This window comes from Aythya marila (assembly GCF_965140915.1).
Source record: "Aythya marila genome assembly, chromosome: 9".
Lineage (NCBI taxonomy): Eukaryota > Metazoa > Chordata > Aves > Anseriformes > Anatidae > Aythya > Aythya marila.
Genome location: NC_139050.1, coordinates 11,135,556 through 11,149,148, shown reverse-complemented (window position 1 = coordinate 11,149,148; position 13,593 = coordinate 11,135,556). Strand labels below are relative to the sequence as shown.

The 13,593-nt window shown below is 51.5% G+C and overlaps 1 protein-coding gene across 1 annotated transcript; it reads left to right on the top strand.

Annotated features, from left to right (window-relative positions):
* Positions 1–1,759: 1,759 nt before the first annotated feature.
* SOX14 (SRY-box transcription factor 14) lies at positions 1,760–2,482 on the top strand (the record flags this gene model as incomplete). The annotated part of the gene is made up of 1 exon (XM_082767127.1): positions 1,760–2,482. The coding sequence occupies one exon, from the start codon at positions 1,760–1,762 to the stop codon at positions 2,480–2,482; it is 723 nt and encodes a 240-aa protein (XP_082623253.1).
* Positions 2,483–13,593: the final 11,111 nt, after the last annotated feature.

Below are 13,593 nucleotides of genomic sequence, written 5' to 3'. Positions count from 1 at the left end.
CGCTCGGGCATCCTCCGCCGACGGGGCCACGCGTGGTGCTGATGTCCCCGAGGGGGTTAACGCTGCAGGCACCCGTAAAGGGGTGGGGGGCAGCAGAGGTGGAAGGGGCCGGCCGCAGCCCCCTTTTTTTATTAAGGGTCCCGCATTCACTGAGATGCTGCTGGGGAGTGGGGGGAGAACCCCTTGGGAAGGGGTTTGGGGGGGTTCCCACCGCCGTCCCGGGGGTGGGGGGGGCGCCCGGCCCGCAGCTTTGGGCAGGGGGGGAGCGGGGCTGAGAAATGCGCGGCGCGGTTGTGGACGCAACGAAAAAAGCCGCTGGGACGGCGCTGGAGGCAGCAGAGGCAAAGCCTCCGGCAGTGCCGGCCCCGTCCAGGTGAGCGGAATCTAAATGGTGTCCCCCTTCTTCCTCCTCCTCTTCCTCCTCCTCCTCCGCGCCTCCGCACGCAGACAGAGAAATTAAAGTCATTTATTGAGAGCGGAAAAAAATAAGGAAGGGGGGTGGGGGGGTGGGGGAAGCAGGAAATAATACCGAGGGTAGTTTATCTTATTATTATTATTATTATTGTTGGGGGGGAGGTAACGGCTGACGGCAGCACCCTCCACGAAGCCGTCCCCGGCGGCAGCTCCCCGCCGGCCGGAGGCCGAAGTCGCCGTCGGGGCCGCGGGGGGATCCCCACGGGAGCGGGGCTGCCGCCCCCCCGGCCGGCCCGGGGAGCGTCCCCCGGCCGACTTCTCGTTTCTCTCCCCGGGAGCTGCTGCACTGCCCAAAAAGCCCCGAGCCGGGGTGAGAAGCGTCCCGGTGGGGGCTTTTCGGAGCGCGTTTGTTACCCCAGCAGGTGCTAAAAACCAATAAGCCTCGAACAAGCGCGGCCCCCGCCGGGACCAGGGACAATTGTTTCCATTTAATAAATATTTCCCCCGCGGGCCTTTGGCGGGAGGCAGGCAATTATTCAAAGCGAGCCGGGACGCGGGCCGGCTCCCGGGGTTAAGCGGGGCTGCGGAGCGGGGGAATTGGGAGCGGGGCAGCGGCCCCGCAGCCGGCGGAGCGCGGCGCTCGCAGCCCCGACGGCGGCCGCGGAGAGCCCGGAGGGCGCCGGGCCCGGTGCGCTCCGCTACCGGCACACCGGGGGGGTCCCGAGCGGCTCGGAGTCCCCCCCCCCATCACTCCGCTCGCCTCCCCCGCAGCTGTTAGTGCGGCAACTCACAAAAGCCTTCCCTTTAATCCGTGCGCTCGCCGGTGGAGGGGGGGGGGGTGTCCTCCTTTCCCCTCCTTTCTTCCTCCTCCTCCCTCCCCTGTCCCCTCCCCTCCTCTTCCTCTCGCCCTTCCTCTCGGCCTCTCTTTTTAAGCTGGTCCCCCTCCGCGCTGATTGGGCGGCCGGCCGCGCTGTGAACGCCCTGCCACTATGTCAGCCTGCGCGCCGCAGCCCCTCGCCTTTGAACTGCCCCGCGCCGCTCCGCGTCCCCACCGCCGGCTCGCCGCCCGCCCCGCCGCCCGCCGGCCTCCGCGGGCCTCCGCGCCCCTCCGCGCCCCTCCGCGCCCCGCCCCGGCACGGCTCCCGCCGGGGACGGCGTTGGCGGAGGACCTGTGATGATCAGCTGAGCCCGCGCCTCCCGCTCCTCCGGCTGCCCCGGCCGCCTCCTCCTCCTCCTCCTCCTCCTCCGCCTCTTCCTCCCGCCGCCGCCCGGTGCCGCCGCCCGGTGCCCCCCAGCGCGCCCCGCACCGCGCCCCGCCGAGCCGAGCCGCCCGCCCGGCCGAAGCATGTCCAAGCCCAGCGACCACATCAAGCGCCCCATGAACGCCTTCATGGTGTGGTCCCGCGGCCAGCGGCGCAAGATGGCCCAGGAGAACCCCAAAATGCACAACTCGGAGATTAGCAAGCGGCTGGGCGCGGAGTGGAAGCTGCTCTCCGAGGCGGAGAAGCGCCCCTACATCGACGAGGCCAAGCGGCTGCGGGCGCAGCACATGAAGGAGCATCCCGACTACAAGTACAGACCCCGGCGCAAGCCCAAGAACCTGCTGAAAAAGGACAGGTATGTCTTCCCTTTGCCTTACCTCGGGGAAACCGATCCCTTAAAGGCCGCCGGGCTTCCCGTGGGGGCCACTGACTCTCTGCTGAGCTCCCCGGAGAAGGCCAGGGCTTTCCTGCCTCCCACCTCAGCACCTTACTCCTTACTTGACCCCAGCCAGTTCAGCTCCAGCGCCATTCAGAAGATGACTGAGGTTCCTCACACCTTAGCCACCAGCACCCTGCCCTACGCCTCCACCTTGGGATACCAGAACGGGGCGTTCGGCAGCTTGAGCTGCCCCAGCCAACACACCCACACTCACCCCTCGCCAACTAACCCGGGCTATGTCGTGCCATGTAACTGTACAGCTTGGTCGGCTTCCAGTTTGCAGCCTCCAGTTGCCTACATATTATTCCCGGGCATGACCAAGACTGGGATAGACCCCTATTCTTCAGCACATGCGACTGCTATGTAACACCCACCCACACCCCCACAGGCGTCCCCCCGCCCCGAGCGAGGCTTGGGTTGCAGCCGGAACTGGGATTCATTCATGTGCATGTACATAAAACCCGCAGAAGCAAAAGGCCACCCGAACACAGGACTCTGCCGCCCGCCGCCGCGCCGGGACAGCCGCGGACGCTGCCTCGGGGATGCTCCCGGAGATGCTCTCGCCCAAACCCGGCCCTCGCCCCGAGAGCTGTCCCCAGGCTCGGGGGGGGATCTACAGCCGCGGGGGCGGATGGCAGCCCGGCGCTTGTAAGAGTTGTAAATGTCTTTAAAAAAATCCCGGAAAAAAAAAAAAAAGGAAAAAAAAAAAAAAGCGAAAGAAAAGCGAACCTTGAACTGCCCCTTTGGGACAAAGCGGGGAAATATAAGAGAGAGAGAGGCGGTTTCGATTTTTATTTATTCTTTTAATGTCTATGAGTTCTCCAGGGTCTCATGTCACTTGGACTTGACTTTGGGAAGTCCCGGTGTTACTATTATTTTTTTGTTTTGTTTTGTTTTCCTTTTGCACATTGAAAGATGAGATCAGCTGTGTTATATATATAAATATATATATATTTTGCCACCACGCACTACTAGGTAAAAATTGCTTTTCATGTCAGAAAAAGGCTCTTCAAAGTTAAAAGAACAAAAAAAAAAAAAAAAGAAAAAAAAAAAAAGAGGGGAGAAACATTTATATTTAAAACATATGATAGTGTTTGCTTAATTTAAAACAGATAGTCCTTAAATTTGTGTGATCCAGTGAGACTAGATCTAAGTTTACTTTAGACAGAGCGTCAGGTATGAAGTCAGGCAGTAGAATTGTAAAAAAATTAATACTACTACTAATAATAATAATAACGAAAAACCGAATAAAAAGCGACGGTCATTTAAATATGTTTTCGCGATGTCTTGGGAAGAAAAAAGAAAACGTGTATCCGGCAGGATTTTACCTCGTTAAACCTTTTCATTTGTTGAACAAAGCCGTTTTGAATAAAGACAATCTGTCGTTAAACGAGGCCACTGCGTGGTGTGAGTGCGGCGCCCCGTCGGAAGAGCCCCGCGCCCCTCACCGGGGCCGCCGGCCAAAGCCCCGGCACTCGCCGCTCTCCCCGACGGGGCGCACCGGCTCCGGCCCTGGGCCGGCGTCGCCCCGCAGCCGGCTCGGGCTCCGAGAGGAGCCCGTCGGGGAAAAGCGACGGCTGCGGGGCGAGCGGGGCTGCCGGCGGCGGAGGGAGCCCGCGGGAAGGGCCGGGGGGAGCCCACCCTCGCTCCGTCCCGGCCCCCCGCCCCGTCGGGCTTGGCAAAGTTGCCTCGGCGGCGTCGAAGTTTTAGCGGAGGTTGTTGTTTCTTTCTTTCGGTTTTTAATTCTTGTCGGAAGTAGCGGGAGGAGGGGGGGGGCGGTTGCGGAGAATTAACATCTCGTCGGGAACAATTAGCGGTGTTTGGGGCGCTGTCCGTCGGGGCCCCTTTGTGAAGGGAGGGGAGAGGTGGGCAGGGGGAAGGAGTAAGGCGCAAGGTCCGTCTGGAGGAGCTGAATAGCCGGGCTGCTGCGTGTTTGGATGTGCTTTGCTCATTAAGTGCTCTTTGGAGACCGCTGTTAGAATTAAACGGCATAACACAATTAACATACATGGGGCTTGAATGGGAGGGTAAGCAGAGGAAGAATAGATAGATAAATAAATGAGAGATCAGGCGAAGGTAAACAAAAGGGGAGAGGAGAAAAGAGCTGAAAGGAGAGGTTAGAATGGCTGCTCCAGCCTTGTTTAGCATGACAAAACGGCTCTTACAAATGAGGACAATTAAAGGAGCTGGCTGCGGGAGGGCCTGGGAGCAGCGGGCCGATCCGCTGGGACACGCGGGGCTCAATGCGCCCGGCGTGGGGCAGGGAGGCGCGGAGCGGCGCCGGGAGCGCCGGGCGCTGATTTAACCCCAGCTGACAGTTGCTGTCAGTCTCGGTGATAACACCGATAGCTCAGTGTCCTTTAACATCTACCCAGATTAGTTTGACAATGGGCGGAGGTAGAGCCGGGGGGAAGCGCCTGCCCGCGCCCGCCGGGCCCCGCAGCAGCAGCCGGGGGGGGCCCTGCGTCCGCCCCCGCTCCCACGGCGGCCGGGGGTCGCTGCCGACCTCGGCTCGGCCGCCCGGGACCCTCCGTGCCCTGGCAGGGCCGAGCCGGGCCGGGGCGAGCAGAACCGAGGGGCGCCCGTCGGGACCGCGCTCCCCGGGGTGGCCCCGGCGAGAAACGGCCCCGGGGCCGGGGTGCTGGGGGCAGAGCCGGGGCGGGGGGGTGGGGTGGGTGGGGGGTGAACACGAAGTGGCAGGGCTGGGAACTTCAGCGGGATCTTCCTTCCGACTTTCTCCCTTCTTTACTATACACTCCCTTCTTTAATATGCACTTCTTTTCTCCCTTCTTTCCATTTCTTTCTTTCTTTTTCTTTCTTTCTTTCTTTCTTTCTTTCTTTCTTTCTTTCTTTCTTTCTTTCTTTCTTTCTTTCTTTCTTTCTTTCTTTCTTTCTTTCTTTCTTTCTTTCTTTCTTTCTTTCTTCTTTCTTTCTTTCTTTCTTTCTTTCTTTCTTTCTTTCTCTCTCTCTCTCTCTCTCTCTCTCTCTTTCTTTCTTTCGTTTCTCTCTCTCTCTCTTTCTTTCTCCCATTTTCACTCTCCTCTTTTCTTACTCTTTCTGTTCTCCCTCTTTCTTCCTTTCTTTCTCCCTGCCTGTCTCTCTCCTTCTCTCTTCCTGTTTGTCCCTCTCCTGTCCTCGCCCACCGCCCGGTGGCCCCGCCGGACTCCCCTCCCCTCCCCGGCCGCCGCTCCCCGTGTGCTCCGCTTCCATTCCCCAAGCCGCGTTATTCCTCCAACGCGCTCGCCCGCCTGCAGGTGTGTAGCTATTTAACTCGCAGAGATAAATAAATTAAATAATGATCTTGACACTGCAGTGAACCGATTACTGACTTTGATGTCAAAGGGAAATCAAAAAAAAAAAAAACACCCAAAAAAAAAACAACCAAGGGAGAGAAATAAAAAAAAGCTATTCCCTCGAGGGGGAAATGCAGCTCCCTGTCAAACCTGTTTCCCCACAACTGTCTCCTTCTTTCAATAAAATCATTACACAAAGGCCGCGGGGTTGTGCGCACCACGCCTTGGGTGCGCGGCCGGGCGCTGTCCCCGGGCCGGGCTGCGCCGCGGGGCCTCGCCCGCCCCCCCCGGGCCCCCCCGCGCAGCCCCGGGACGGAGCGGCCCTGCCCCGCCGCTGCCTGCCGCCGGGCCTCCCGGCATGGATCCCCCGCTCCGCTCCCTTGCTCCTCCTCTTTCTTCTTTTCTCTTTTCTTTTCTTTTCTTTTCTTTTCTTTTCTTTTCTTTTCTTTTCTTTTCTTTTCTTTTCTTTTCTTTTCTTTTCTTTTCTTTTCTTTTCTTTTCTTTTCTTTTCTTTTCTTTTCTTTTCTTTTCTTTTCTTTTCTTTTCTTTTCTTTTCTTTTCTTTTCTTTTCTTTTCTTTTCTTTTCTTTTTCTTTTCTTTTCTTTTCTTTTCTTTTCTTTTCTTTTCTTTTCTTTCTCTTCTCTTCTCTTCTCTTCTCTTCTCTTCTCTTCTCTTCTCTTCTCTTCTCTTCTCTTCTCTTCTCTTCTCTTCTCTTCTTCTTTCTCTTCTCTTCTCTTCTCTTTCTTCTCTTCTCTTCTCTTCTCTTCTCTTCTCTTCTCTTCTCTTCTCTTCTCTTCTCTTCTCTTCTCTTCACTTCCCTCTTCTTTCTCTTCCTCTTCTCCTTTCTCCTCTCCTCTCCTCTCCTCTCCTCTCCTCTCCTCTCCTCTCCTCTCCTCTCCTCTCCTCTCCTCTCCTCTCCTCTCCTCTCCTCTCCTCTCCTCTCCTCTCCTCTCCTCTCCTCTCCTCTCCTCTCCTCTCCTCCTCCTCTTCGTTTCCTCTTCCCCTCACCTTCCCTGGGGAAGTGGTTCCGTTACGGCTGGATGCTGCCCGCAGGACCACCTAGGCAGTTAAAAGCATCCAGCCTGGCCTTCCTTTAACCAAAATAACAAATAAGAGAGGAAGAGGAAAGACGGCGGGGGCAGGAGGAAACGGGAGAGACCGAGCTGGCGCCCAGGTGTAACCGTGCAATCGCCACGGAGCTGCTGTAGGAGAGACAAAGACAGAGGGGGAATTACGTGATGTTAAAAACTTTATTTTAAAGGACACATTAAGCCCGTAGAAGTCTCTGAGAGATATTACTTATTTCTGCTTATTAGTGATAATAGCCCAGTAAATTTGCTATTGAGTGTATCAAAGGCATTCAAAGAGACTTTGAAACATCAAAAAGATTGCGATTCTGATTTTACGGTTTTATTCCAGGCCCGACCTCCTGGCTACGTTCCTTGATTGTAGTGTTTTAAAGTGAGCGGTGATCAGAAAGGCGTCCTCCTCCTCCTCCTCCTCCTCCTCCGCTGCTCGCAGCCCCGACCGGCCGGCCCGGCCGGGGCCCCACGCGGGGCACGGAGGATGCGGCTCCCCCGCTGCTCCGGCTCCAAAGGGCCGCCGTGGGGGCGAGCAGGCGAGGACACGTCCCACGCTGCGTGGGCAGGGCGCTCCGCCAGCTCGCCCTTCTCCGTTAAAAGGAAAACACAACCCAAAGTGCTGCGAAATTGGAAAAACGAGCTGCAGCCCGTGGGCTTAGCCGGGCTCTCCCCCGGCGCGGTGCCCCCACGGGAGGCGTGGGGCAGGAGCCACGGGGTGGCCGCGGTCGCGGGTGGGAGAAGCGGGATTCGTTTTGTGCGCTGCGGCCGCCGCGGGAGCCGGGCATCCCCTGCCACCGCCGGGCTTTTGATGTGTCTGTAATTTACCCGTTTTCCTTCAGTCCTTAATTTTGCCTCCCCGTCTCCTCTTTTCTCCCTTCACACGCCTCTGTTCCAGTTGGGGTGTTTTAGACGAACATCAAAGGGACAATCCAGCCTACCCCCACTCCCCCCCCTTTTTTTTTTCCTTCCCGTTTTTTATTAGGGCAAATAGCGAAATGTTTCATTATTACCGAGCGCGCTGCTTTTGTAAAGCTACACAAGAAATAACGCGCGGGGTCTGTACAGGTCCGCACGGCAACAAGCAAACATGTGTACGCGTAAAAGCCCAGAAATTAAATACCGGTTGATCCCAATTTAAAAAGGAGAGCGAGGGAGAGGGAAGCGGCTCTTTGAGTGTGTGAGAGAAAGAGGGGAAGAGATGAGTAGCTGGTAATTATTGAAATATAAGGATGAGATTAATTCAAAGGAAACAAACTATGAAAACAATTGGAGCCGAGTGAAAAGCAAAACCCAGATTAGAATTTGCTTGTGGTTTGTTGTCTGTCTGCTTTCTTTCCTCCTCCCCACCCATTGTCACAGTGCAAGGCAATGGGATTTGCACACTTGAGGTGTAATAGCATTACTGCATTAATTAAAATTTTCATTTCACGTCCAGATTGTTTACTTATCTGCTGGAAACATATGTCGGGAGAAGTTGAGATTCTGGATTCTGCTCCGCTGCCCAAGGTGCAGCGCAGTACAGGGGGGGAGAGGATGGCTTCAGATTTTTTTTTCATTGCATCCTCCAGCCTTATCTCGGTGCTGTAAATTATAAGGAGACTCCATTGAACTGAATATGAAGATTATATTTGCGAGCGGCGCGTCCTGGAGCGGCCCCGGTCCCACTTGGAAATGAAACAAGCCGCATGGCCGGCCCCGCGCCCCCCGCCCGCTCCGCCACGCCGCAGACCCCCGGGGCCGGTGGGGGACGGATCGGGCCCCAGCCGAGCCCGAGGATGTCCCCCGCTTGTCCCCGCTCCCTGCCGGGGACAGCACTCCAGAACCACGACCCACCCCCCCCCAAAAAAAAAAAAAAGCAAACCCCACGCGAGTCCCCGGTGCGCCCCGTCGGGGCGGGCGCTGCGTCGGAGCCGGGTCACCGGCTACCTGCAGCGGTTCCGTGCCCCATGTGGGAGCCGTCGCTTTAGTTGCTCTTCCCCTTCCCCCCTTTTTTATTATTATTTTTTAAATTATTGTTTATTTTTTGCCTTTTTTTTTAATTATTTTTTTTTATTTTTAAGAGACCCCTGAGAAGGCGGCGAGGTGCCGTCCTCTCCGCCGGGTCTATCTGTAATTGAATCTAGGTCAGTTATTCTAAAGCATGGGAGAGGCTGATTCCCTCTTTCCGACATCAGCCCGGAATTTGGGGGGAGGAGAGGGGGGTCTTGCAATTTCATTTAAAATGTAATGGTGGATGAACCGATAAGCAAATAGGGGGAAAAAAGGCTCTGCTTAAAAGAAAAAAAAATGGCATGCTTTTAATATGCTTCCAGATGGGGGGAAAATGATTTACATGGGAGTTTATTTCCTCTTTGCTGATATGAAAGAATTACAGATACAAAACCCACTGATCTATAGAATAAAAAAAAAGAAAAGAAATGTTATTTTCCTGTAAAGGTATCAGTTCATTTATATTCATTTAACCATCCATCCATCAATTCACTTTCTCACTCCCTGCACATTCTCTCTGCCTCTGGTAAACCTACCCCACCAATATACTTTTCTAGAATATACAATGAAGTTTCCTTAAAAAAAGAAATAATAAGAGATTCAGCTGAAGTAGGCAAAGAGAAGTTCCCCTTTCCCCCGACCCCTAGCTCCCATTTTATGTTTCAGACTTTGAGTAAATTAGCAATATGAAAAACTATGTTTCAGTTTGGAAAAAAATATCTGTGTATATCTATAAATAATATATGAACTATAGATGTTATATATGCGTCTACTTGTGTATATATTGTGTATATATAGCGGAACTCATATGCTCAACATGTATGTACTGTGTCTTTACGCTTATGTGATACAAATAGTTCAGTCTCTCTCTATATGCGTGCCTATAAAATAAAATATACACATATTGTACAGATATTTACAGCATTCGTATATCGTTAAGTGCATGGACATAGATTGAAACATACATACAACCTACGTATGCTGTATATATGCACAATATATATGATGCGCACACTGTGCACATACAAAGACAGCATCTCTGTGACCCAGAGCAGAATGTTTGTATTTAAATTTAAAATATTTCTTAAATTCCTAACACATGTCCTTTATGAGTGTTGAGGCAAAGCTGACTGTACAGGGTAGGTGCTCACGCTTGTGTCCGCACGCTGATGCACACTCCTCTGCGCACATAGAGAGAGATCGGGCTACAGAAAAGCAAGAATCAGCCAGGTGGCCTCAGACCTTCCATATCTAAGAGCCATGTCTGTATTTTTTCACATTTAGGACTGCACCTGGACCTGAGATGCAATTCCCTTTACAGGAATAGGGACGAAAGAGCAAACCTCTCTCTCTGTCAGAAATATGTTCGAATATTAAAACAAATCCACCCAAGGCGAGTTCTTCCCAGGGGCTGCTGCCTGCTGTGTGTTTGGTGGGAAGCAGCTGAAGGCAGCTTCTTTCTCCCTGTGATCTGGATGTGAGAGAATAGTTATGGAGAGGATGAGGCTGTGCGCCCAAAGTCAGAGGCTGTTAAACCATCATCTGTTTCCTGGAGGTCTTCACAGAGGCTGGAAGTGGAAGGATGTAGAATAACTTGCCTTTGTGGTCTAAATGTAGCAGCAAAAGCTGTGTAAGAAGTTGGCTGTTTACTGAGAAAAATAGGTAAATAGAGAGACAGCTAGATATGGAAATACCTATGTAGACAGATAAAAATACATATCTTTATCTTCAGCCAGATATTGATATAGATCCGCATATAATTTTTCCTGTGGCTGCTTGTTAAAAGAGCCTCAGCCGGCACTCGGGGGGTCCTCGCCACTCTTCTAAAAAACCCGTGTACAAATAAAGCAACCAGCCAATCACCCCAAGATCAAACAACCTGGCGACAGTGTAGATATGAGCTACCTCGTGGAAGCCTGCCCTGCACACATCCCCTATAAAAACGTGAACCAGATCAAAGGCTGGAGTTACCAGGCTCCATATTGTAAGTGACGCCTGCAAATGTTAGTCCGGCTTCGCGTTTCGAGCCCGTACCTGAATAAATACATAATCATATCACATAGCATAATTAATAAGAGTATCACCATGAAGGACTCTTAAAGGAAAGGCTGTTGAAAGAGAGTTCCTGAAGATAATCCTTTTAAAAGGTTTCCTTAAAATGCAACCACTAGTGGGAATAAGGCAGGTTTAGTTCCAACATCTTAATACCTCTGGGTAGCACAGGTTTAGATCTTGTAATGTCTCTCCTTTAGCATTCTCTTTACTTTTGATTTGGGACTTGCACTTTTTGGAGGATCTTGTTGCTGCAGTGGTACTCACTGGAGAAGGTCCCCAGAGGAGGCCCAGCCTGGCTCCATCGACCCGTCAGGACGTACAACCTCGTTTCAGCTGGAAATCAAACGTCCTCCCTGCTTGTAATAACCTTTCCAACCTCACTCTTCTGGAGCAAGTGCTGGTGTCCTGCACTTTTGTCTAATGACCCATTCAAGTAATTTTCAGGGTGCTGTTTCATTTGTTTTTCACTTATCCTGGATGGTACAACGATTCCTGGCCATTGAAATGAGGTTCAGCTGCTCCAAGCTCTTTGCTTAGCGGTGGTCACCCAAGTCTCCTCCATCGTGCTCAGGGAAGGTCCGCGTGGCATCACCTGCCAGGGTTGGTAAGTAAATGACTTTTCTTTGCTTTAACTAATTATGTCCATGTAAATGATGCAGAACCACATGGCAAATTGCAGAGCTAGGGGTTAAATTGGAAACAGTGGGCTCTGTTCGATATTCCCCTGAACCCTTCTTCCTCAGACTCCCATCCCGTGAGCTATTTCTCTGGGAGACCCTGAAGCACCAAGGTCCTGCCTTGTGCTGTCACTGCTTATCCAGCATGTCAGCGCAGCAGCCTTCCTGCTCATACAAACCACTTCCAGCAGGAAAAGTTAGCATTTGTGAAAAGTGTCACCAAACTGGGAAATGGAAATTAGCAAGGGCTTTTGGAGTAAGAGATGATGGGCACATCTTCCAGACAACAATAATTAAAAAAATGCAATATAAAAATGAAACAATTAAATCCCTTGTATTAGTTAGTTTGTTTCTTTAACCTGTGACTGTGGACAACCCTTTGAACTATCCCCATCCAAATTTATCAGTCATTGTCAGCTTTAGTGTCCCATCTCTTTTACCCCACACGGAATTTTTTGGCCTCTGGAAAACCAGGTATCTTCATTCCCAGTGACAGGTGCTGTATTGTGGCAGTGTGTGTGTAGGGGAAAGTGGTTTGAAGGCAATGTCAATTGCAAAAATGCAAAAATGTCAATTGCAATTGCAAAATGGAATTGAGGGTTTTGGAGCTGCTCTAGTGGTTGTCCTCTTTCTTGGAGGCTGGGACCAGTGTACTTTGCGTGGAGAGGTTGGACATGCTTTGACACCGCAGCCTAGAGTGTCCCTGTGAAGGTTAATAGTGAAACTTTTCAGGCCTCCAGGGAGAGCAGGATCAGGTCTCTGCCGGTTCACATGCTTTCAGCTCCTTTAGTTTTGAAACAAATAAGCAAATCAGAAATAGGTGCCAGAGGGTTCAGGGGCAGGGAGGCAGAAAGGGAGGCCAGAGAAGCTCAAGGAAGTCTGCTTTCTCTGGGGATACCTGGTGGCAAGGGGCTGTGTCCATCATTGGCGGTGGTGGTGACCTCCTGGTCATGGTAGGCTGAGCTGTGCCTTCTTGTCCCATTGGTGATGTCTTCTGTGGTGGTGGGCTCATGGATCACCATCCCCTGCCCCAGCACTGTTCCCCAGCAAAGCTTTTTAAGTCAAACCCCTCATCTATGAAGACGGACTGTGATGGATACACTGCCTACCTGCCTGAGTTCTATTTTTCCAGTCTTTATTTATTTATTTATTATTTTTTAGCAAGGTCGGAGACCTCTGATTTAGAGTGGATATTTAATTACTTATAATTTCTTCAAATTCCCATGCGGGCATTTTTAATGTTCACCTCCTTCCTTCCTGTGAGCCATTAGCATGAGTCATTTTGATTCCTAGCACAGACAAAGGTTCCCTCTTGCTTCTTCTTCTCCATCCAGCCCTACTTACATGGGAACTCCCTCATCAGGCAGTGAAAAGAGAAAGGGAATTAGGGAATCTTTATCAGAGACTTTCTTTCACCCACATTTTCCCTAGATTGGTAAGTTAAATAGCCCAATAAATACTTTTCTATCTAGAAATGAAACTCCTGCAGCCGAAAGCATTCCCTCTCCTTTGGAGGCAAACCAGGAGGTGATGTGACCTTACATCCTTCTCCTGGACATACCAGTGTCAGTCCTCCATGATATGATTTTGCTTGTTCTCTCTGTAGCTATAGAGTTCCAGGGAAGACAAGAACTGAATTTCTAGCAGATCTCTCTCTTCTCTCTCTTTTTTTTTTTTTCTTTTTTTTTTTTTTCCTTAAAAAAAAACCAAAAACAAACAAACAAACAAACAAACAAACAAACAAAAAAAAACAAACGGAAAATGAAAATAAAATCCCTGAGTTGCTTCAAATCCCTGCCAACTTTTTGGGCCTTTGTAGCTAAGCCAAAAATAAGGGCACAAGACATTTTTTCTTCATTTGCAGGTCACCTTGAAGGTAGATGTGTAGCTCTTTTTATAGTGTTTCTTCTTTCAAGAGGATTTCACTGAGCAATGTAGCAATGACCAAAATGCCCTATTTCCTTATGGTTCCTCAGATGTGTCTTCAGGATATGCAAACATCTGGACTACTCCCCATTACGGATTTTCACTTCATTGCTGTGACACAGTCCAACTTGAGGTACTATGGAGGTTTGGCTTGAACATGCTTTAACATAATTTTGTAAGCACCTTTCAGCACTACAGCCCATGCATGCATTTTCATATAGCAGCAGGGCTGGAGGAGATGTCTACATCTGTGTAAAACTGGGAAGGCACCCTCCTTCCACCTAAATGCAGCCACTCTATTTAGCATGAGATGTCTGTGAAGAGCACCTCCGTGCCAAACAGCCACTGATTAAAAGCACTACAAAGGAAGAGCAAAACAGTGAGAGCACCCCAATGGAGTGGGAGCACTAGCAAGGAATGAAAGCATAGGAGTGGAGGTGCCCCTATGATCTCTTC